A 24,306-nucleotide genomic window follows, 5' to 3' on the forward strand; every position below is an offset into this window, starting at 1 on the left:
AACAAACTGGTAGCTAATACAGAATTAGCACTGACCAGACGAGTGACCGAAGCAATGGTTCGGTTCAACTTGAATATTGAAGGCAAGGCACACGCGGTGTATTTCATGTATTTCTGCCTTAGCCCTGGCTATAGGGCGGTAACTTACTGAATATACCTGTCTTGCCTTCAATATAATCATATATTCAAGTCGTAATAATGTTTATGCATTGTAATTATACGTACTTCAAACAGGTTTTAAGAAAAAATTCCAAAAAATTCATTAAAATCCAGTAAAGCATCGAATCAATCCTACACTCCACTGTTATTAAAAACTTGAGACAGAAATGCAGTGAAGAGATGTCAGTTCCATTAGCATTGGCTGGTTTAGCAGTTTAAACTCGGAGTGGCTGCCTCTCAGCCAATAGAGCTCGCTCTAGTGACGTATTTTTTCAGTGAATCAGTTTTGCTGCGGGAGCAAGTGTGCTCTTGGAATGTGAAATTATTACGGTGATTAATGTAAAGAAAGTTTTTTGTCGATACAATTAATTCAATCTTCACGACATTGGCATATTTCTTAGTTTTTCATCAACCGCAATTAATTAAATTACAAAAATGGCTTCTCAAAACGTAGACCCTCGTTTACCTACAACGTCGGTTGATTCCAAGAAACGATCAGATCTTGGAAAACCTGAAGGAGCTTGTCATTCGGTAAAAAAGAGGTAAAGTTGAAAAAAGAGAAAGTTTTAAAAAATAAATTAGGTGTCGGTACTGATGCATGGAAGAAAATTGGCTATGCACGCTTCTTGAGAAGTTATCTTCCGGCCTTGTTGACTGTTTAGGCGTTTCGCCTTGAGGTTATATTAAAGTTTTGAAAAATAGTTTTAAGCATTCTTTTTTTACTTGCATGACATTTATTGTAGAAAAATGTTTTCAGGAGTAATTTTCTGTTTTTTTTTTTTTTTTTTTTGGAATGCACTATGATGAGTAGGTGTACATTGAACTTGTTTAAAATTTTGTAAAACTAAAGTTGGAGTAGAAGTTTCTTGCAACATTTTATGCATACTGTTAGTTTTAATGAATATTTATAATTGGGGAGGTGCCTTTCCCTAATGGCAAGTATTTTTGTCCCCCTTGGCAGCTAAATGCTACTTTTCTAATAAACTATTCATCTGCTGTGAACAAGTCTAATTTGTTTCTCAACCATAAACAATTTTCTTGTTTTTTAAACTAATTTTTGCATATGAAAGTAAATGCAAGATTTATGCTTTTTTTCGTTACATACATTCATTTTTGACTATTATTCATATCCTGTTTAATTTCATTGCATTTATTAAGAGTCAATAGTTTCCAGTTTTATGCTAATCTCTTGGGATTAATGTTTTGACATTTAATAAAAATCACAGTTATTTTAATTGCATTTTTTTCATTTTCCCCCGCTATAAGACCTATAGGGGGCTGAAATTCAAATGTTTAAGTGGAGAGGATCATACATTTTAGAGGAGGAGAAAAGTGGCAACATATTTTTTCAGAATTTCGATCTTTCATTAAATTCCCGTAGTTGTGAATTTTGCATTCAAAGTATAGCTTATATTTTCCCACATCTTTACTGAAATTTTTAATTATTTTGTTCATGCTATACAATTTTATTCCACCAAAAGTGCATATTAGGGTGGGTCAAAAAAACTTTTTTTCAGCTAGAGTCCAGGACATCCCCTAATTTTTTTAGACTTACTAATAGTATTATGCTGTAAACGTTTTAGCTTCTTACTCAAATTTTAAGAGGGTGCTCAATGACCCTTCAATTTAACATTAGCCGTAGCATAGAAACTCACAAATTTAGAAACATTTAATTTCCCCAGCTGTTTTTTTGCAAATTATTTTATTGCAATGTATATGCTTAATACTCATGTATATTATAATATGTAGCGTTGGTTTTTTATTTCAAGATATTTTTTTAACCCCCTCCCCATACTGATGAAGTTCAGGGGAGGTGGTAGAGCACCCTCTTTCAGTTGAAATAGGAAGCTAAAATTCTTTCTGTATATTGCTATCCACAAGTCTAAAAATATTGAGGGGTGTCCTGGTGTCTAGGAGAAACTTTTCTTTCTTACATTTATTTTTGAACCACCCTAGTGCATACATATTCGACTGTAGTACAGTGTGAGAAATTAAATTTAGGTGCCATGATGATGCAAGGATAAGATTCAAGGACATCAAAATGAACAATCGAGGTGACATCTTTAATGAATCAAATATGTACGTAATCGAACTATAAAAAAAATCCTTTGTGAATACAAATGCTGCTGTGCCAGATTTATTTAAGAAAATGATCTTGTGAACAAAGCCGCCGTTTGGGAGGGGATACCAGATCTGTAGTGCCGGGGCTATAGGAGGCCCGTAAGGTCTTAAAGCTGTTTTTCCAATAAAAATGTTAATAATATCATTGAAAAAAATTAAGCTATTTCAGGAAAGATTTATTGAATTTCTAAATTTCTCAGAAAAAAAATGGAATTTGATATTACTCAAGAATTGATGAATTGTCTTAAAAGATATAGAATTCCCTTAGAAGATTGCAGAGGACAAGTGCTTGACAATGGGTCGAAAAGGAAGGGAGCTGTGAAAGGAGTCGAAAGCCGAATTCTTAAATGAAAACCCACTTTTTCTATTTTTATCATGTGGGACCTATTCATTAAATGTAGTTGGATTAAATGCTTCAAAGACGTGTTCTTAAATAATGATTCTTTAGTTCTGTTCAAGCGTTATTTATCCTCTTTGCAGCCAGTCCTTCGAGATTTTCAATTTTTTAGTAGAGATACACCAATTTCTATGAAGTTATACATAGAATATACAAAATAATGCATTGAATTCTTGCATTGACGCTGATCAATCCATTTCCTTTGACCGTCCAGGACTATTGAAAGCACTTGATTGTTTCTGTGAAAAATTGTTTTACTATTAACAGAGTAATTTAGGAAATAAAATTAAAATGTGGACGATATCAAAAACTGGACAAGAACATTTGGTAAACTCTCAAAGGATATTGAATCTTTACTCTCCAATTCTGTTAACCAAATTGCAATATGCCAATATTTTAAAATCCTTGTCGTTAAAAAAAAGGAAGACCTCATGTTTAGTTAAAATGACAAGTGTATTTTGAAACAGTTAAAAAAATAAAAAAGACATAATTCATTTTGTTATTTAAGGTATTTAAAGTTCAGAACCTTTTATTTTTTTTAAATGTAAGTATGCCAATTTATAAAATCAGCTGCTTTATAAATTCAAATGTCCTGAGAACGAATGTGATTTTAAAAAGCGGCAGTCACTGTATTCGCAAATGTGAGTATTTTGTACGAATCAAGTTCACTGGAAAATAAATACCGATTTTGGGTACTTACCTTCAAAAATCCCCCCCCCCCCTCCCCAGGTATTTTACATAACTGAATACATATGTACATATAAAGTGAGACTTCTGTAAGTCGAAGTTGCAGGAAAAGCAAACAAAGAAATGAGTTATAATATAAGCAAAAAAGTGATAGGAAAGATAATATATATTTAACATAATTATTGTATAATATAATTCTATACATTGAAAAGATTATATAGGTTAGAAAACTAATTTATATTTTCATGTAAAATTTTTTTTACTTATTAAAAAAACAAAACTAAAAAAAAAAATCTCATTAAACAGATTTTAAGCATAAATTTCTTTCATTATAGCCGTCAGATACTTTTAAAGCATCAAAGGGAGGGAGTCGGGGGGGGGGGGGGGGAATTTCAAGCGGACAATACATCTGCTGCTCTTCTTGCATTGTCAATCAAAATGTTTTTTCGACTTTTTAAAGTTCTATCTCTAAAGTGCAGGAATAATTAAAATGGCACTATAATCACATTCTATAACAATGAAAGCAAAAAGCTAGACCAGCAGCTTCATAGAATACCTCAAATCCATATAAATATCCATTCATAAAAAAATGTATAGTGAAAAAGTTAATAATTTATATAAAATCCATCTAATATACCACAAGTTCAGTAACCCGGCCCCTTCTCATCAGAAGTGAAATCTTTTCTGCCGAAGGAAATGAAATAAACAGTAATTTAAGACAAAAAGAGAAAAAACTTGTTAAATTATGTGCTAAAAATCGGTTTCATAGATTCTTTAGATCTATCTAGTCTAGAGGTCAAAGGACGTCTAGAGTGTAGGCTCCTTTTGATGCAATGGCACTGGTTTCTTTCTTTTGGTTCATATTTTTGGGAGACAAAAACAAAACGCACACACACAGAAACACAACGTTAGCAAGGAAGCTTTGACGACAGTCTTAAAATAAAATTCAACTTATATCCTATTTATCTAATATTGCAGCTCGTTAAAATTCGGCGTATCGAAAATGAATAAAATTAGGCTCCATTCAGTTATACAAGAATATTTACTTCGGCTTATCAAAGTTTCACTGTATATAATAAAAAGTTCTACTAGTTCTTCTTTTTTTTGTTTGTATCAAATGTAGATGATTAATCAAATTCTTTTTTTTTTATTTCCAGATTGCAACAAGAATTAATGTCATTGATGGTTAGTAGCTTTTGTACTATTAAGTTGTATTTGGTGTGTAATTTAAGTTCTTTTTATTTGTCCCAAGGAAAAAATGTTTTAAATTTTGTTCTAATTAGCCTAAAACTTTCATTATTTTACATCCACTTGTAGAAATAAAAGCATAAGCACCTCTTTAATTCAGTTATTGTGATTTAGAGTGCTGTTATTTATTACGTAAACTTTCATTCTTTATTATTCATTTATCTCCTTACTCTTATCAAGGAAACAGTCATGTAAGTGTTTATTTTTTACTTCCTTTTACAAAAAGGAAGTATTGTATTCGCGAAAAAAATTCACTCAAAAATCGACACTTAATTTCCATTTTGCTCACCCCCGAATGAATGTTGTTTTTTTTTCCAACTCGACCACACGTGGATAAGTGCCTAAGAACCTATAGACACCCAAAATATCCATTTTGACCATCCCCGAGGTAATTACAACGAGTTTTCTCGTGACGTCAGTATGTATGTCACATAACTCAAGAACAACGGTATGTCCTAGAAAGTTCAAATTTGGTACGTAGACTCTTAGTGAGGTCTAGTTCTGCACTTCCCTTTTTGATTGTGTTCAAATGTTCCAAAGGGGGTCTTTTCTACCTTTTTAGGGGAAATCATTGGCAATATATCACCAAGTTTTGTCGCTAACTTGGCGACAAAACAACTTGGCTTGACTTTTTTTTTTCAAATCTTGTTTTATTTTAGCCACTATTGGCAATATTTAGAGAGTTAACCATTAAATCATATTAAAATGTCCAATATTGGGAAAATTAATCTGTATAAACCTTTTTTGGCTGTGGTTCACAACAAACTTGGTAAAAATATTTAAAGTGTTTCTTTGCTTAATCCAAGGCACTACTATCATTAAATTAACGTAAAAGGAAGTCATGTGATGCCCACATTAGCTCGTTTATTTAAGAAAATCATATATTGTGTTTAGTACAACACATTTTCATTTTTGATTGTTCCAAAATTTTTTTAGCTGTAATTTTGTAGGGCATAATGAGTAGGAGATAGAAGTTCGGCCAATGATTTTGATGGGAGCAAGTGAGAAGTAGTTATTTTAATGGACGTTATTTTGCTTGGAACATTAAGAAATTTAAGGTACAGATGTGATATACCCCCCCCCCCCCCTTGGCGAGGATAGAGTTTTTAGCTCATTTCGAAAATCGCCAACGTTGGCGATAAAACTTTTTCCGGTAGCTCTAGTAACCCTGCAGAATATACCTGGGAAGTACAGATGTGAACTAAGTCTTTTCGCACGTGTGTCCGTCTAGGTAGGTGCACATATGTTCCGCTCTTAGGGGGATTTTAATTTGAAGTATTTTTAAGTTGAATACTCTAAAATAAAGTTTCAATTTAAACTTTATTTTAGAGTATTCTTCTTATTGTTACTTTTTTCTGTTAATTTAGTTGTGCTTTATAATTTAAAATGAGTTCTGTTTGCAGTGTTATTGAAAAATATCAATTGAAATTTATGAATGAGTCATCTTTTAATTTTTCGTCAGGTCATCCAACCTTTGGACGTACCGGAGTGCTAAACAGATTTTTTATTTACAAATTAATTGAAAATAAGGATGTTTTTTTTAGAATTTTTGAGGGAAATTGGGTTAATTCAAAATGAAATGTTATGTTCTAGATGTAATTCCGTTATGAAAATTAAAGCAACAGAAAGATGTTCAGATGGGTTTGTGTTTGTTTGCAAAAAGGTTATCGGGGGGAAAGTTTGTGGTAAAGAAACAACAATTAGGTGGGGTTCATGGTTCAGTGCTTTGATCATGATCCATACTCCGACTGTAATGTATATTAACAGTCGGAGGGATAACGGACCGAGCGGAGCGAGGTCCTGGTGAGCCAGAGGTCTCATAGTACTTTCGTAATGAGACAGAGGCAGGGCCGGCGAGCCGAGGTCTCATTACGAAAGTACTATGAGACCGAGGGCTCGTATTCGGGAGAAATGATGAAAAAAAAATTAATGCATTAATTTCGACTTGTAATTAATACAATAATTTATTTCATTGTATTTTAATATGTTTACAAAAAACCCCGGCCCTGTACATTTTTGAAGCATATATTTGTGATGTTTTTTGTTGTGCTTTTATGTTGTTTTTATACATATTGTGTTCTGAAGTGCTTTGATCATGTTTTTTTTTATCTGATTTTTTCCTGTTGGCGCTAAAAAAGCATCGCTAAGAACGATGTATGACATATGTCGTCATACATCGTTTTCTTGGCGACGCTTTCTTGGCGCCAACAGGAAAAAGTCGCCAAGAGGGGGGTATATCACATCAGTTCCAAATTTAATTCTGTACTATGTCTGGGGCACTTTTCAGCATATTATATATACAGTGAAGCATCATTTATGTTTTTGAAGGGATTATGAATAAAGTGTAAAAATAAAAAAAACTTATAATAACTATATGTTGATATGTATTCGACTCTGCAGGGACTAATTTAAAAAACGTATAATTGATAAAATCATATAAAAGTGAAACATTTAAACGGAGCTTCACTGTATATATATATATATATATATATATATATATATATATATATATATATATATATATATATATATATTTTTTTTTTTTTTTTTTTTGCAGCAAATAAAACAGGGTTGTAGTTTTGGCCAGACAAAACCCATTTTGGCCATGCCACTGGTAAAAATCAGCCCAAACTGTATTTAACCACCATAGAGCTCTCTGAAACTGTATTGTATAAAAGCATACTAATGTATTTACACATACAGTTTGCATGCGTAATATTGCACTTTTTAATGCATGATTAAAAGAAAACCTGTGTGTAACTGATTTATTGATTAAAAACAACTTTTCTTTAACATTAAAAATTATTCACAACGATGGTAAGGGACATGCGTTTATTAGGAATAATAAACAGCATACAATATTAGCCAATAGCTATCTTTCACAAAACTTATAACATGTATTCAACGTATTAAAAAATAAGTAAAATACTTTGATTAAGTTTGAAATTCGTTTTGTGCACATAAAGCTATGAAACATGTAGGTTAGGGTGTCCTAAGATATAACGGTGGAAAAATTTTTTGGGAAATCGAATACGCATACCCTCCATATTTTTTCCTTTTCACCTCAGGAACATCAGAAAAAAATTTTAGTGCAATAAAATAACGGGCCGACTTGAGGTCAAAGTTGGACCTGAAATCCTGTACGGCAATTACAGTGGGAAGATTGCTAACTGTATACTTCCATACTACACGCAACATCAGTTTATTTAAAGCAGGGGTTCCCAACCTGTGGGTCGCGACTCCCAAGGGGGTCATGACATTATCCCTAAATTTAAAAATATGTTATTGCATAGTTTAAAAATTAAAATACATACAGGAAAAATAGCATCCTTTTGGAGTATAATCAGTACTTGAGCGGCAGTATAATCGAGGAGAGATATTGTGGGGGTGCCCCCCTCCCATACTACAGTAATGATCACCAACGTCCTCTAAGATTATATTTTGGTTTAGGGACTTCAATATCTAAAAATTACTGCGAAAGAGTAAATTTTTTCTCCCTCTAACATCATCTAAAATCATCTAAAACTTCATTTTTGGAACTTCAATTCCGAATAATTTCTTTGAGGGATTTTCTTCACCCCACAATCCTTATTCTGAAAAATGTCTTGTTATTCATTTTTAGGACTTAATTTTGGAACTATTCCGGGGAAGAGCCCCAAACCCATCCCGTCCCCCAGACCTAGATAAAATGAAAATCTTTCTGCGAACACATCCTGGCTATAAAATTTTCTGCAAGTAATTATTTTGCCTAACTCACCCTTGAATAAAGAATTAAATTTATATTCAAATATAAAAGAGGCCGAAAAAGTGCTTTAAATCATTTTTTTTTTTACAATAACATATAGTTTGCTTTTTTTCACCAACTGAAACCAACCAAAACCTTTTTTTTTTCACACGTGCTTTAAAAGGCTTCAACAGAAATAAACTTTTTTTTTTCCAAATTCCCTTAATAATAATAATAATTATTATTTTTTTTAAATTAAGGTTAGCAGTTTGAAAAAAAATTCTGCAGATCTGCAGAGCCAAAAATTTTCTGCGAACGCCATTCTCTTGCGCGTTTCTCTATATTATGCAAGACTGCCGTCCCCTAACTTCATCAAAAATAACATAGATAACCTCCTATTCTGTTTTTTGGACTTAAATTTCGAAACATTTCCACGGGAGAACCCCCAATCCTTTCTCCCTCCATGTTATTAAAACTGTTATAAAATTTCGTTTTTGAAACTTCAATTTAAAAAAAAACTCCGGAGGAGAGGCTCCAAATCCAAACCTTCTTCCTAATGTTGGCAAAGATGGCTTGTAATTGCATTTTAGGACCTCGGATTTAAAAAATTTCTGCTTAGTTTTTGTTTAATAAATATATGAATTTATGATCATTTAAAGAATCTATATTTTGACGTTAATTACTTTCAGATGTCAGGCGATAAAGGAGTATCAGCATTTCCAGCTGAAGAAAATATATTCACTTGGATTGGTACAATTAATGGAGCGACAGGAACAGTAAGATTTTTACTTTTTATTTGATAAGTACGTCATATATTCAACGCACAATTTCAAAATAAGCAGAGTAGGCAGCTGCCTAGGACAGCAAAATTTTCAGGGGCGATGAATTATGCTTTAATCACACATTTATTTAATGATTTTTTTATTCTTCAAAGTAAAAAATAAGCAGTCTTTCACTTTTCGAAGACAATTTTTTCTTGTAATTAATAATGATTACTTTCAAACATCTTATGAAAATAAAATGTTTTTTAATCCTGGTAATTGATCAGCGTAAAAAAATATTAAGTGAAAACAAAAAGCGGTTGTTGATTTCAGAAAGTGTTTCGTTTATTTAAAAGTCGCAACAAGATTGGAGTTTGACTAAGATTTTTAGTGCTATACTAAATTTTATTCAGTGTTGGTTTCTTGGGTGATTGACATTAATTTTCTTTTTTACATTATTAATATTTAAAAATTGTTTTCTGTTAATATTAAGTCGCGGAGGCAAACGAAAATGAGTGATAAGAGAAAAGAGCTGAATGATTTTTAAAAGCAAACATGCTAAATTAAAAACCGAAGAACAGAAAAGTCTTCAAAAATTTTTTTAATCTTAATATATTTTTTCAAATGGGCAGTTTTCAAAAGCGGAAACTTTGGACTCTTTGCAAAGTAATTCACTAATGAAATACCATCAAATAGTGAGAAGTGGTAAGAACCAAGGGAACCCATAGGCAAAATTTTAAGGGGGAGCTCAGATATTTTCCCCACGGTTTAGAAGGATATTTTCCTCATAGAAACTGATTTCAGTACAGATTAGTTATTAAAATTTTATTTTTTTATTAATTTATTCATTAATGGCTGGAGAAGAAATGTTTTTACATTTTTGCAAAGAATATATACTAAAAGCAATAAAGTTCTAACTTCTAAAGGGGGGGCTTGAGCCCCCCCACTTGCCCCCCTATATGGGCGCCCTTGGTAAGAACCCAAGTGAGTGAACGTAATAACAGTGGAAATTATTCAAATCGGTGATTCGTACATGAAAAAAAAAAACATGATAAAGGTGCTGTAATAAAGAGGAGAACTGATAAAATGGTCAATGCACAAGACATTCAAGTTCAGTGCTCATCAAAGAGTCGGGTATATATATTTTAAATAAACAAAGCTAGGGTTTTGATTTCAAAACTCAGTTTTGATCAAAAGAGCACTAATAGGTAGCTTAAAAAAAAGTTGACAATGAATTCATAACAAAGTTGAGCTCTGACTCTGACGATGTTTACCTCTGTTTCAAAAAATGGGGAGGGGTAATTGTCGCTAAGTTGAGTTGAGAAACTTTCTTAGTAGCTTTTCAAAAACATTCCAACTAAAATCCGAGCCAATAACACGTCTATTTTTCACAAAACTCCCCTAAAACAGGTAAACATAGTCAAGGTCACAGCTCAACTAACCAGAGATGCACTGTACTTTTTTTTTTCTTCTGAAAATTAAGATGCTGTCTTATGTGAAGCATACTAACATGCTTAGCATTTGAGACAAATTTCGGTTACTTTTTATTTTCCCATTTTCTATCATTGTATTTCTACTTATAAGTCTAACTTAAGTCTATATATTTTTTCAGTAATTCATCTGTGTTGCCATTGTAAGGAAATGTTTTAAAACTTCAAAGAATGAAAGACAACATGTTTTATGAAACTATAGGGCCATGAAAAAATAACCATGTTCTATTAATTGATAATTGTAAATAAATATACGTATTGTAAATATTATTTAAATTGGTCATATTAATCGCTTGATAACCTGCCCAAGAGCAATACTTCAGCCATGAACGATGTACAAAATTAAATAATACGAAGGCGAACCAAATTAAAATTTTTGGGAGGAGGAAAGTTCTAATTTTACCAAATGATAAAACACAAGCTTACACTCATCATTTCATAGAGAGGTATATAATATCTAATGAGAAGGAATGCTAGGTTTCATTAAAAATCAATTTTAAAAATTAAAAAACTAATATGTTGCAATATTATCTCAATTTTTCAAATCATCAGCAAAATTTGCCGAATAAAGATTTTTTTTGGGGAAATTGCTTTAACCTCCTATCGGGGGCTCCCTGAATGTGAAATATTATCATTTCTTCATAAGCTTGACATTTTAAATTTTGGGAACACTTTTTTGCGTGTTTTTGAGTTTTTGCTTCTTTTAGGGGGTAAGGGGGTGACAGATTTCAAATGTACCGAGGGGCGGCATGGAGCTACATTCGGCCCTGCTCATACTAAGATTTGATCATTGCTCTCATATTTGTCACATTATTGTTTGAATTACGAAAAAAGTGCATAAAATCTTTTAGTAATAAATGTTATTAACTATGCATAAAACAAATGAATGTTTCAATTTTACCTATTTCATATTTAGATAACAAATGTAAAGGAATGTGGGACAAAGTGAAATGGTGAAATATTTACTTGGCTTTTAACGTCACCTATCTCGTAATATTTTAACTTGTAGTAATATATTCCAGTCAGGGAAACAATACCGCTGATGATAAAGCATATGATAATACAGGCAATTTTCAAAAATTGATACTCTTATTGTATATTTTGAGACTCAAATGAATTTTATTATTATAAAAGGATCAAGTTCTTGTAATTAACATTTTAAATATTTAGACCTAATATTTGGTGCAGCGTATTTGTATTAAATATTTTATATAATTAGCAGAGTACATGCGGAGCAAAGTTTATTTGTATACTCATTCATTTACTAAATCACTTAAACATTCATTTATTAATTAATTCATTAACATTCTTTCATTCATTTATTTTCTTATTCATTCACTCTTTTATCAACTAATTTATTTTTCTTCATATATTAACTAATTTATTTATTTGTTTATTGTTTCAATACCTTTTCAGTTATTCATTCAACCTTTTATTTACTGATTAATTTGATCAAGAATGTTTTGTATAATCAAATAGAAAATTGCATTGGAAAAAATATTTTATTTTTCATTTTGACCCATAAAAAAAGTGAAATTTTCACTTTTTTTTCCAAGATGCAGATTTAAAAAAATAAAAAACATTTTCATTGCAAGTATAATAATGAAATACAATGTTTTTTTTCTATATGTACTGTTATTTTCAAAACAAATTTCCAATTTGTTCATATTGCAAAAACTCAGCCATCTTAACTACTTCTCTTTGCCCCACATTCCCATAATACCCATTCACTTTTTAAATTTTTTTTCCAAATATCCAGGCCTCCGGTAAATACCCCCCCCCCCCCCTCCAAAAAAAAATGTCCCTACTCACTTGGTATTTACTCAATCTTCCCCACCAGTCCTATTTTCTCTTTTCTTGCCATTCTATTAAAATATCTGTATTTTCTGTATTAAGCTTTGAAGAGTAATGCTTTGACTACAAACTTAAGAGATAATTTAGCACATAAGAATAGACTATTTCGTGTAGAGCGAAGTGTATATGTAATATACTATGGAACAGTTGAAGATTTTTATCTTGCTTAGTATTTTTGAAAGTATTACATCAGTATCTCTTTTGTAAAAAAAATTTTCGACACATTTTTTTGTACTTTATTGGTATTTTTAGTTTTGTTAAAGAAAAGAAAAAACCCCGGCAGATTAAATTTTAGTTTAAAAAGTGCAATGTCACCCTCTGTTTAATTTTTTTTTTCAGGGGTGGGGGGAGGGGTCGAGCTTAAACCACAAGTAGCATAAAAAATACAATCATATTTTAGCTCTTTGGCATTGTAGTGTGTGTAGTATTCAGGGAATTATCAGAAAAATGACAACCTAGAAGCAGCTGCTAATAGATTGAGCTAAAATTGCATTAGCTTACTGTGGCAGAAACTGAAAAAAGTTATCAGGTACATAAAAGTCCCACTCTTCAACACATAAGAATTATTATTTTTTAAATAGGAAAGATTTTAGAAAGTTGGTTCTTTATTTTTATATTATGTTATATTTATGCATTTTAGTTCAAGAAAATGATTATTTTGCTTCAGAGTGGGGAGGTTAATGCGTTTTAATCAAGGTACTTTTTTTCCCCCTCTTTCTATTTAAACATTTTCATTAAAATGATCGGATCGCTAATCGATCCGAGTTCGCTTCTCTTGCTGATTGGTGGGGTTACAGTAGTTGTCGTTTGGTTATAAACAATAGATTTGTGGATATATTTGAAAGCTATTTAAGGGGGGAGCCAGTTTAGATGTGTCAAAAAAATCCATTTTTTATGTGCCATGAAATGTTAGTAAAGCTATTCCGGAATATGTTGCCGAAATTTCAGTGAGAATTTTTGATTAGTTCCGATGCTATGAGAAAGTGACTGGAAATTCAAAAACATTCACAGCAAGGTTTGTGATTTTTTTTCTTTTTTTTTTCAAATCAAAAAAAGTCTGATTTTTTAAATTTAAATTGATTTTTTTTTAATATTCAAAAATGTAGATATTAATTTACATTAATAAAAATAATATATTTCAACAAACAGATGAAAAAGCAACTAGCAATTTTCATTTCATGGCATTAGCTATTTTTAATAATAGGTTTGTATAACTAGACCAGTTTTAATACAAATGAATGATTAAAATGAAATTTAAATTCCCCTTTCCCCCTGCTACAACCACCAATTCTTCAACTATAATTCTTGGACACAGTGGTATCATCATTTCTCAGAATCATAATTTTCATACTTTTTAGAAGAAAAATACTTAAAATTTGGCAGTTTTCCATGTTAATCAGCTTAGAGTCAAAATAATTTCCAAAGTGGATTCAATTGTTGAATTGGGATGAAGGTAAAAAAAAAACCCTTCATAATAAAGCAATCCGAATTAATGAAACCATTCAGCTTACACTTAAAATTAAGATAACTTCTCTAAACATTAAATAAACTTTTTAAGATTTTCAAATGTATTATAATGTTCAGATAAGATGTGATTTTGTTTTATGCTTTTCTTTCAGATAAGGTTTCCATCATATATGTTTATATGTTGTTAGTGTACAATAATATGCTGAACAATTGCTTTTCTTAACTATATCGGTCATGGTGTATAAGAAAACAGCAAATTTTTATTTTGTTCTAATTTTGGAGTGAAAGCAATATTGCAAGAGACAGAAAATCTCTGTTACACACACACAGAAAGATGAATCTATGTAGTTTTGTCAGTTGAATTAAAGATTGTATAATGCAGTATAATTAAATTTAGAGCAACATATTCTAAAAATGTAATAGAATCAGATTTTGTTAGAAAAAAATCACTTGATTCACATCAATTGATTTAAATTAATGATTAAAAAAAAATCACTTGAACAAATCAAGCTGATTTAAATCAACAAACCCTGTTTCACAGCATCTTTTTTCAATCTCGTTTTTCTCGAAACAACATTTTTTTAACTGGTGGGCATTCTAGCTCAAAGAGTTATTGACTAGTCGTTCTGAAAGTTTGTGTGAATGTTCTTTTTTCGATTATGCTCTATATGAACCTAACTCTTATATATTAATTATAAAATAATTTAATACAATAAATATGAAAAAATTGGTAGAAGAGCATAACATTATAATTAAACACCTCAAAACCATGCAATTTTCACCCTTTTTGATCAGAATTAAGTTCATATTCTTAGGAAATATATTGTTTACGAGAAAGAAAAATTGTTATGAGATTAAGACAAAAATTTTGGCTTCAGTAATACCCACCAGCAACAGGCTCTGATGGCGATTGCCCATGGACAGCAGCTTCTAACTCCACTAAATCTAATGGAAATAGCTTAAAAAAATTACAAGGTGTATTTCAAAAGATGAATAAAATACCCTCCAAGTTTAAAGAAATTCTGATTATTTCTTTCCTGTTAAAAACATTCACGAAAAACACTAACATTTTGTCCTCCGGGACTGGTTTCCTCCTTAATGTAATTTAATGCCCTTTTTTTATTTGGAAAAACATTTTTAATTGCAAAAAAAAAGTAACAAATTGGATAGGATAATGGATGATACTATGTTCCACTTGGGTTCTTCTAACTCGCCCTTTTGTTTGGCAGATTAGGTCAAATTCACTCTCTTTCTATATATATTGTAGCCTAGAATTTTTTTTTCATTTTATTGCTTTTTTTCTCTGTTTGCAAACATTATTTAAGGGTGTTTTAAATTTACAAAGCAATTGAAAAAGTATTTTTGTATACTACTCATTAGCAATTTTATTTCTTGCTGGCGCTAAGTGTTTTAGCATTTTATTCATTTTTCCCCTCATTTTATTAAGTGTTTTGTTGAAGTTTATTGGTTCTTTTCTTTCTTTCTTTTGAAGATAATAAATCCTCTCCATCTTGATTCTTTTTATCATTATTGTTATTATTTTTGCAGAGAATTTTTTTCATAGAATTTTTTATCTGTCCTTTCGTTGACCAAGATTAGATGAGTTTAGTTTGTAAGATTATTTAATGGAAAGTCCAAGTTTGTTTTGAAGTAATTTGCATTATCACTGATCTTGTATTTTCCATACTCATATTTAGTTTATTCCATTACATTTTCGTCTAAAAGCTTTTTAACATGTTTAAGTAGCTATAAAATTATTTGAAAATACTCAAATGCATTGTTTTCTAGGTTTATGAAGGTTTAACTTACAAATTAAGATTGGAATTTCCCAGTAATTATCCTTATGCTCCACCGAGTATCCACTTTACCACGCCTTGTTTCCATCCGAACGTTGATGATCATGGAAATATATGCCTTGATATATTAAAAGAAAAATGGACGGCATCATATGACACAAGAACAATTTTGTTGTCTTTACAATCATTACTTTCAGGTATGTATTTTTTACTTTAGGGTATGTATTTTTGCACCTATCAATATGAAATGAATTTCCTTTATGAGATTAGTTAAAAAGTGATTAATACTTCCCTATAATTGTAGTTTATACGAAAAAGCAGGTAAAACTGCATACATGTCCAAAAAATGTAGTAAATATTTTTAATGAATAGATATGTTGCAACATGAATTTATGAAATTGTTTTAACCTTTTCTATAAATTAACTTGCAAAACCTGTTTAAATGTTTTTGAAAACTACTGTTCCATTAAATAGAGCTGCAGTTCAAATGTACTCAGATTTGTGTAAATTGCTTATCATTATAGTACTTTGAACTTATTTTGTGCTGTGACAAAACTTGGAGCAGCTGTAATTCTTTTTCCTTTCCATCCTGACCCTTGAATGAAATTTTATCAGCTACTTTCAACTAAGAATCATTTCTTCGTTGCATTAAATCTTTTATTATTCCGGAATATTTTATTAAGAGTTTGATACCAGAAAAACCTATCTGCAAAGTCTCCAGTATTTTAATAAACTCCTGTATCTCACAACTGTCTCTCAGTTACCCCAGGGGTGTCAATTTTCCAAAAATTCTGGGGGAGGAGGAGTATATTTGTTTGTCTGCCTGTTTCGGAAGTTTGTTTATTTATCCTGCAAAAAGAAAAAAAAAAAGTTTGCAAAGCTTTTAAAAAGTGCAGCCTTTGGAAAACCTATTTTAGTGTAAACTTTAGGGTTATAGGATTGTTTTCTTTCTCTCTTTAGTCTTAATTTTTAAATTTAAACCAATGCTTGCTGTTTTCAATTATGAATTTTTATTTTATCAGTTTTTTTTTCTTTTTCGTTTAGAGCACCTATGTCTTGACATGTACATTGCACAATTCTTTTGCGTCCTTTACTGGAGTTAAAAATTTTGCCCTTCAAAGTTTTGAAAGATAATCTCCAAAGTTTGTCATTATGTTCTAATAGTACATTCATTTAAATTTTTCTCTTGTGAAAGCAAAAGATAGAGGTATCCTTACTTTCAGTCTTGTCAACTTGCATGCTTTTGGAGGAAAAGTGGCTTTTCCTCAAATCCTCCCACCAACCAGATTTTTCACACCTTCCTCCTGCCTTTGAATAAATCTTACTGGTTAAACATACAGTTTACACATTTTAGTTTTTTTTAGGCTTCACTCCCTGCATTTTATGCGTTTTGAAATCCAATTGCATCTGCTTATGTAAAACTTTCCCATGCGACCAAACAAAACCCCAACCATGTGATTTTGACGCTTAGACTTCACTAATTTTGTATTTAACATTGTTTTCAGCAATAATGTTGTAAGATTCCGGGCTGTTGTGCCTTGGTCTGAGTGTTGTTACTCCAAACATTTTGGCCGCATTTGCAATTTGCAACTGCCATCTTCAGTGTTAGCATAGTCAAAGCTTCCAGGGAAGCGATTTCCTAGCAACTAATGCAGATATCAAAGTTTTGTCACTATTTATGTCAGAAGAGCTAGCTCTCGCTTCGTTCTGGGCCAGGATTGGCTGATGAACGTTCATCCTTGTTTCTGGTTGACTGAAATTTGAGCTTGGGGATTGGCTGCTGGGTGTTGTCGCTGTTTCTGGTTGGCTAGAAGTATCTCTCGAGATAATCCATCTAAGTGTAGCATGCCAGAGTTTGTTGATCTTTATTTCTTCTTCCTTTTTGTTAAAATTGTTGGGATGTTTGAAAATTTCAATCTCTGTTTAATCTGGCGTAATAGTGGGTAGTCCTTGAAAGTGTTTTGGTTTCTTTGAATTTAATGTCATGGGTGCCATCACTAAAAGTGTGTTCCGATACTGCTGATATCTGCATCAGCAGTCGCTTATCTTACGGATTGACTCCCGATTTTTACGTACTGTTAGCTGCAGTTCACTTTGTAACGTTTTTTTTTCAATCAAATCATAACTTTTTTCAAAAATATCCTTTAAAAAAAAAACTCGGATTCGCTTGAAAAGTATCCAACTAAAGAGTTTGTTCCCTCAAGCTACCTCCTAAACACACAACTGGCCATTGAGCCTCGTCATTTCTTCAGAGCATTTATGTGGCTGCAGTGTTGCCAGATTATGCCATAATCGCCCCCTTGCTGTCGGCAGATGGAAGCTTTTTCGTTTCAGTCTGCTTGCTCTCTGGAACGATCTTGTAACCCTAGCCACTCCCAGCTTCGTTTCTGTAAGCTCATTGGTCAACTCTAGGACTTTTTTCGATCTGTTGGTAAAGAACGAGGCAGTGCGAAACGAGAAGAAACTTTTGTGGAACTATTAAATCATTAAAGGACACTTTATTTCTTTTCATTGCATATAAAAATAAATATCATGCATCAATTTTGATAGTAACTCTGAAAATATATTTCATCAATTCAAAGAAAATTTTACCATGTTCTGTAATCTCTGATTGTTTGACAGAACTGTCTAATTTAGATAAAATTTGGAGTTTTTGTTGCATAGCTGTCCTAATTTCTTCTTTGATCTTGATATTGTTCTCTTTTGAAAGATCATTCTTTAATTTATCACTCAGATGTAAAAGCAGATTGAAATTTTTGTTAACAGTTTTGCATAAAATGTTTTTAACTAGCATAAAAATGTAAAATTTTTTAGGAACAAGCTGTTGCCTCTCTTGATTCAAAGTTAGTGGTTAATACACACGCTGGAGGGTCATATAACCACATATTTTTATAAAGAGAAAATAGTACAGGGATGAGATTTTTCCGGCTTTTGCCGGAATTCCGACTTTTTCTGTTGACGTTTAGAACCTTTCCTCCTTTCTTTTGTCTCTTTCAGGCCTTATTTTTCTCAAAAATCGGAAAAAAATAAGATTTTTTCAAATTTTCGGTCTCCGATTTCTTATTTTTTCTATTTTCCGTCTCGAATCTTCCTCTTCCGCGATATCTGCCAAAAACGTATGTTTTGGAATCATGAAAACGATGTCAAACACGTGCTACGCCGAAATATGCATGCCTCGTTTGAGATTTCAATCTTTTTGCATCCTGCAAGTATTTCAATTATTTTTAATAGTGGATGGTTTTTCACTATTTGATACCTTGTATCTGCTTATTTTATTCATTATTTCAATAATATTTTTATTTCATTAATTTATTTTAGAAAAAATGCAAAAGTCAATCGAAAAATGTGGCACCCACAATCTCGAATTTTATTGAAACTTCGCATGGTTACTTTTTTTGTGTATTTAAGAAAGTGTAAAAAATATTTATGGTGAATCTCAAACCGTTTAGGCTTTACAGCCTGTTAAAAAGTTTCGAGATTTCATGATTAAATGAGGCGGCTGCAAGTTGTTCTTTTGATTCAGTAATCGTATTAGGAAGTTTTAAAGATAAATTTTGGGTTCCAATGCAAGGAAAAAGATAATCAATCGTTTATACACATATATATTTATTTATTTTCAATTCTTACTATGAAAAGTATGTTCTACCACATAAAGTAAACCACCGTTGTAAATTTTTACTTTACAAACAGACCTAATTTTAAAATTTATGTTTTCACGCGTTTAGCACTGTAAACTCAAATGTTTTTAATGAAAAAAATGTATTTTTTTTCTAAAAAATATGAAAAGTTGACATTATTGTCCTCACTCTCCCAACCATTTGTTCAATCAGGGGTTAGAAATTGTTGTCTTTTTTTCAAAATTTAGATTTATTTATTAATAAGCACTCTTGCAAGGAATGGTACAATGCAGCAAACTGTACAAAATTATTACTTATGCTTAAATACCTATTACCTTTAAAACTGGTAAATTAGCCTTTTTTTGTTGAATTTTTGAATATCATGGCTTGTGTGTTCTATTTTGATGCAGTTTTGGATATCATCCATTTTACAAAATTTTTTTGGATTTCCTCCTTTTTGCTCTCCGACCACTCTCATCCCTGATAATAAGTTTCTTCTGTCGGAGGGACAAGAATATATTGTCGAGTACCAACAGTCTTGAAAAGAATTTTACTTGATTCTTCTTTCATCCGTATAAAAGAATCAATATGTTGACACTATTCTTTTCTATTAAAAAAATGTCCTTACCTTTTAGTAAAAACAGAATTCGTATTGTCAGCATGATAAAAGTGGAAGGTTTTGCTGTATTACAGGGATCAAACCTGGGTCGTGAATGAAAGCATATATATTTCAGCTCATTACTTCAAACGAGAGCTATTCAAATATCTTTTAAGGAACTAAAAATTACATGACATACAGCCTGTTCACTCCTAGTACTGAAGGAGCTTAATGAATTATTTGAAAACTGTACAGAATTTTTCTCAATTTTTGGTGTTTGCAAGCCTTCAGATTCAAAGAGGCAATGTTTTGAGTGATTGGTTTGACACCACCTATGCAACGCATTTTCAAATTTCAGTATGTATACCTTGTTTGAGTAAGAAAAAACTAATGTATCAGCACATTTGTAATTTACAGCATAGAAGGATTTCAAATGTTTCCATGAACCCCGCAATTGCCGTAGGATGCGTTGTTTTAATTAGTTTCATGTCCATCTTTTCTGTAATAAATTAATGCATATTTTTCTGTTAAAAAAAAAACCCCTCCAAGAATTCCTGCATCATGATTTGTATGCTTTTTAAAAAGCTTGAAATCTGCTTGAAATATTTTTTAAAAAATACATTTTTCAAGTGCTTGAAAAATGTTAAAATGTTAGTTAGTTCTTGAATTTTGTGACTCATTTGTAAAAAGATAGGCTAGGGTGAGGCTAAAAGTTCCGCGGATAAGTTGTTCCCTTTGAAATAGCTTAATAAAGAAAAAAGTTAATTGTATTTTGTAAATACTTCATAAAATAGGATGTTACAGTGCAACGATGGCAGCCATATTAGCCAGGCCAGTGTTGTCCGGTATATTAAAAGCTGAGCATGTGCATCACTGATCTTTTTTTTTTTGTAAATATTTTCGTTTTTGAACTTTTTAGTCTTTTTTATGAACTTTAAATGATAATGTTTAGTTCTTTGGTGTTTTTATACAAATATCGATTGTGCATCCTAAAATACTACGCTGAAATGATTTACGTTCCGATATCTTGCCTACAATTTAATTTTTCACGGACGTGCTTGTGGGGCTAGTTGTTCCTTCTTTGGGGGGCCAGTTGTTCCAAGGAACAACTAGCCCCAAGGAACTCATTGTCCCTATTTATCTATATCAGCAGTGCAGTAAACAAAAACAATATTATATGTATATATTCCTCACCATGAAACATAGAATTCGGAGGAGGTTGACTCTCACCAGTGATTCACCGAAAAGATTTGGTCGTTCTCTTATAGACAGATAGAAAAATATGAACTTGTTAAAGATCTAATTATGAATCAAAATATCTTTCATATCTTAATATGAAATTTGTAAAATTTGATGTTCTAGAGCTGTACTACCTTGTTGTGATTTGAGAAAGTAGCCAAAGAAGTAAAACAGTTCAATGTTGCTCAGACAAGGCAGATGTCTCATTAAACAGATCCATATCCTACGCAAGTGGATCTGTCTAGGCTCTATCTGTTTAGCCGTTATTAGCCAGAAACATTAGCTTCTCCTTTGTGAGTTTCGCCTGGCCAAATTAACGTAGGACTTTCATTATTGAAGGTGTAAATTAAAAACGCAAGCAACCTCCTTTTCGTAATCCAGAGAAAGATAGTTGCAACAGTTGATGAAAATGGTAATTAAGAATATTATGCATGTACAATAAACACCTGGTTGCCCGCAGAATAGGGTGCCACGGTTATATGGAATTTCAGGATATTTGTTGATATTGCACACTTGGTAGAAAAAGCAATACTAGAACTTACGAGAGCAAAAGAAAATCTCAAGAACACTGACATTCATTCAAACCATACTAGAGGCAAACGATTAAACTAACACTAAAAGTGGTAATTGTACTGTGTAGAAAATGTACGTACAGGCAAAAAAAGAATCGCTCATTACTGTAAACGGACATAGAAAGTCCTGCAAACAGATCGATCAAATCAACTTAGGTTACTCCAAAACGTTTAAAGCTGGAGAATTTTTTCTAGCAAAACTGGCTTGGTCACTCGTTTACAGGCATGTACATGTAATGTAAAATGTATGTAGATGTAAAAATCTGGTTTCAACTAGTCAAATTTCGGTGATCGAGGAAAACTTTATGTCTTCAGGAAAAAAGGAGAAGAAAGGAAATGGAATGTCTAAAGATAAATCTTGCACGTGTTAAGTTAAAATGAGTATTTTCAAAATTCAGTAATTTATAAACACAAAAATAAATAAGTAAATAAACAATCAGTCCACAATAACAATATCCACCCGCAAGTAATAGAGTTAATTGTTACCATTTGCACTAACCTCTTTTATGGATCGTCTGTGAAGTATTGTATCATTTATAGTCAAAGGTGGTTTTTCTGTTATGATAGCAGATTGAACTAGTTATCATAGCTTATTAGCTACAGAAGATGTTAAATATTTTATTTAATTTTACTTAATTATTCTATTTTTACTATATTTTACTATGTTAATACAATATAATGTTTCTATACTTATTAAGTGTGCCTTAATATATGTATATGTACTTAAAAGGTAATCATTAAACCTTCAAATGCAAGACATCAATGCTAAAATGTAAAATAAGTTTAGTTTGTTTTAAGTTAAAAAAATATATATTTGATTATTCGGACAATATTGCTTATTAGTTTTTAAATAAACACTTGTTTATAATCAACATTTATTATTTTTATCACAAATCATACCTTTAACAAATTACTCGTCTCAATATGATGTTCATCTCGAAATCATCATCGTTAACCATCGTCGGATTAATATCGGAACAACTTGCCCCACTCGCGGAACAACTAGCCCCCAGAAGGGGCAAGTTGTTCCTTCTTGACATTCGTACTATAAAATTATTTTAAAAATCTTACAAAATACTACACAAAAAACAGTTGTTACATCATAGGGCCATATATTACTCTATTATTTTAATCTCAGAATAATATTTCTAAAACAACGTTTTCATAACAAATTTTGAGCTTGTTTAAAAAACGGAACTTCTCTAGCTCCACTCTCCCCTACATAAAAAAAATATATCAAAATATTTTTAGTCTCTGTTTCTAGCAGATTTTCTACTTTTATTTGTTATACAGTAGAATATCAAAGAAGGTCTTTCCAGGTGAAATTATGGGAGGCAGTGGCGGCAATTCAGGGTGGGGGAGGGGGGGCAACTGCCCTGACACTTTTTATGGTTCGTTTATTTCATTTTCCAATTCAGGAATCAAAACTAGAAAGAATAAAAAAGCAGAAGTTTCAAAATTTTCAGATCATAATTATTTGTATTATTTTGTATAGCTGTTTACAAAACATTATTTAGCACAAGCAGTAACTTTTAGTTCTTCTTTAGTTTTTCTATATAAAGTTATATATATTAATTCTGAAAAGTCTTTCTTTTCTTTCAAGAACCAAACATCGACAGTCCCCTAAATACACAAGCTGCACAACTATGGAAAGATCAGATAGCATACAGAAAACTTCTTCATGAAAAATATGATGTTGATGTACGAAAAAAAAGAAGTTAATAAAGAATCTCTTTTTCAATAACTCTTTCTAAAACATCTTAATAAAAATTAGGACTGCTTTGTATTTTTATGTTTATTAAAGCTTCACTATGCTTACTTTGTTATTGTTTATCAAATGAATTGTATTTAATTTTTTCAGGAGTAAGTATAATGCAACTTTAATAATCAGTGCTTGTATTAAATTATTTTTTTTACATATTTTCTATTTACTTATTTATTATGTGTATACAGTATTGAAAAAAATTTGATTTTAAAATGAATTTTATCTTTCATTAATCATTAAAAGATTGGTACAGTGTAAATGATTGTGATACATTTACACTTCAAAAATGTAGCTCTTTTATTTAGCAATCAAATTCTCATTTGTAGATATTCGTTTGATTTTATTTTATTTTAAACTTTTATATGTTATTCTTAATGTTTTTAAACTTATGATTCCAATCTATTTGAAATTTTATCTAATCATTCATTTACTGTTTGATATAAAATTAATCGATTTTATATACATAATTTTGTAGTTCTGTGCAATTTTTAAAATTTTTGGGAAAATTGCTGTATTAATAAAATAAAAGTTTTGAATTTGCTTAGTTTTAATATCATTTGTTTTAGATTGTAAAGCTAATGCAGACTTAAAAATTAATATATAACCTTTATCTTAAAAGTCAAAAGAACATGTTGAAAACATAAAGTACTTACATGCAATTAAATTTGAATTTTGAAATGTTTCACACGTACTTTGGATCTTGTTTGTTTTTAAAATCATGTTTGACATTGGTATCTTGCAATGACTGATTAAAATAACTAAATTTTAGAAAAAAAAAATTGTTTTTGAAACTTTTAGTTATTGGTAATGGT

At 31.0% G+C, this 24,306-nt stretch overlaps 1 protein-coding gene across 1 annotated transcript; it reads left to right on the plus strand.

Moving 5' to 3' along the window:
• The first annotated feature begins 414 nt into the window (after positions 1 to 414).
• On the plus strand, positions 415 to 23,882 carry LOC129231424 (ubiquitin-conjugating enzyme E2 C-like). Its single transcript, XM_054865737.1, has 5 exons — positions 415 to 700; positions 4,521 to 4,548; positions 9,025 to 9,111; positions 15,696 to 15,900; positions 23,333 to 23,882. The coding sequence occupies exons 1-5, from the start codon at positions 594 to 596 to the stop codon at positions 23,449 to 23,451; spliced, it is 546 nt and encodes a 181-aa protein (XP_054721712.1). The 5' UTR covers positions 415 to 593; the 3' UTR covers positions 23,452 to 23,882.
• The last annotated feature ends 424 nt before the right edge of the window (positions 23,883 to 24,306 follow it).

This window comes from Uloborus diversus, chromosome 10 (genome assembly GCF_026930045.1).
Source record: "Uloborus diversus isolate 005 chromosome 10, Udiv.v.3.1, whole genome shotgun sequence".
Lineage (NCBI taxonomy): Eukaryota > Metazoa > Arthropoda > Arachnida > Araneae > Uloboridae > Uloborus > Uloborus diversus.

What these genes read in the sequence shown, in the direction of transcription:
- LOC129231424 (XM_054865737.1), top strand. Translation starts at nt 594, where the DNA reads ATGGCTTCTCAAAACGTAGACCCTCGTTTACCTACAACGTCGGTTGAT. An exon ending in AAGAATTAATGTCATTGATG is followed by an intron (nt 4,549 to 9,024) that starts GTTAGTAGCTTT and finishes AATTACTTTCAG; the next exon opens with ATGTCAGGCGATAAAGGAGT. An exon ending in TTTACAATCATTACTTTCAG is followed by an intron (nt 15,901 to 23,332) that starts GTATGTATTTTT and finishes TTTTCTTTCAAG; the next exon opens with AACCAAACATCGACAGTCCC.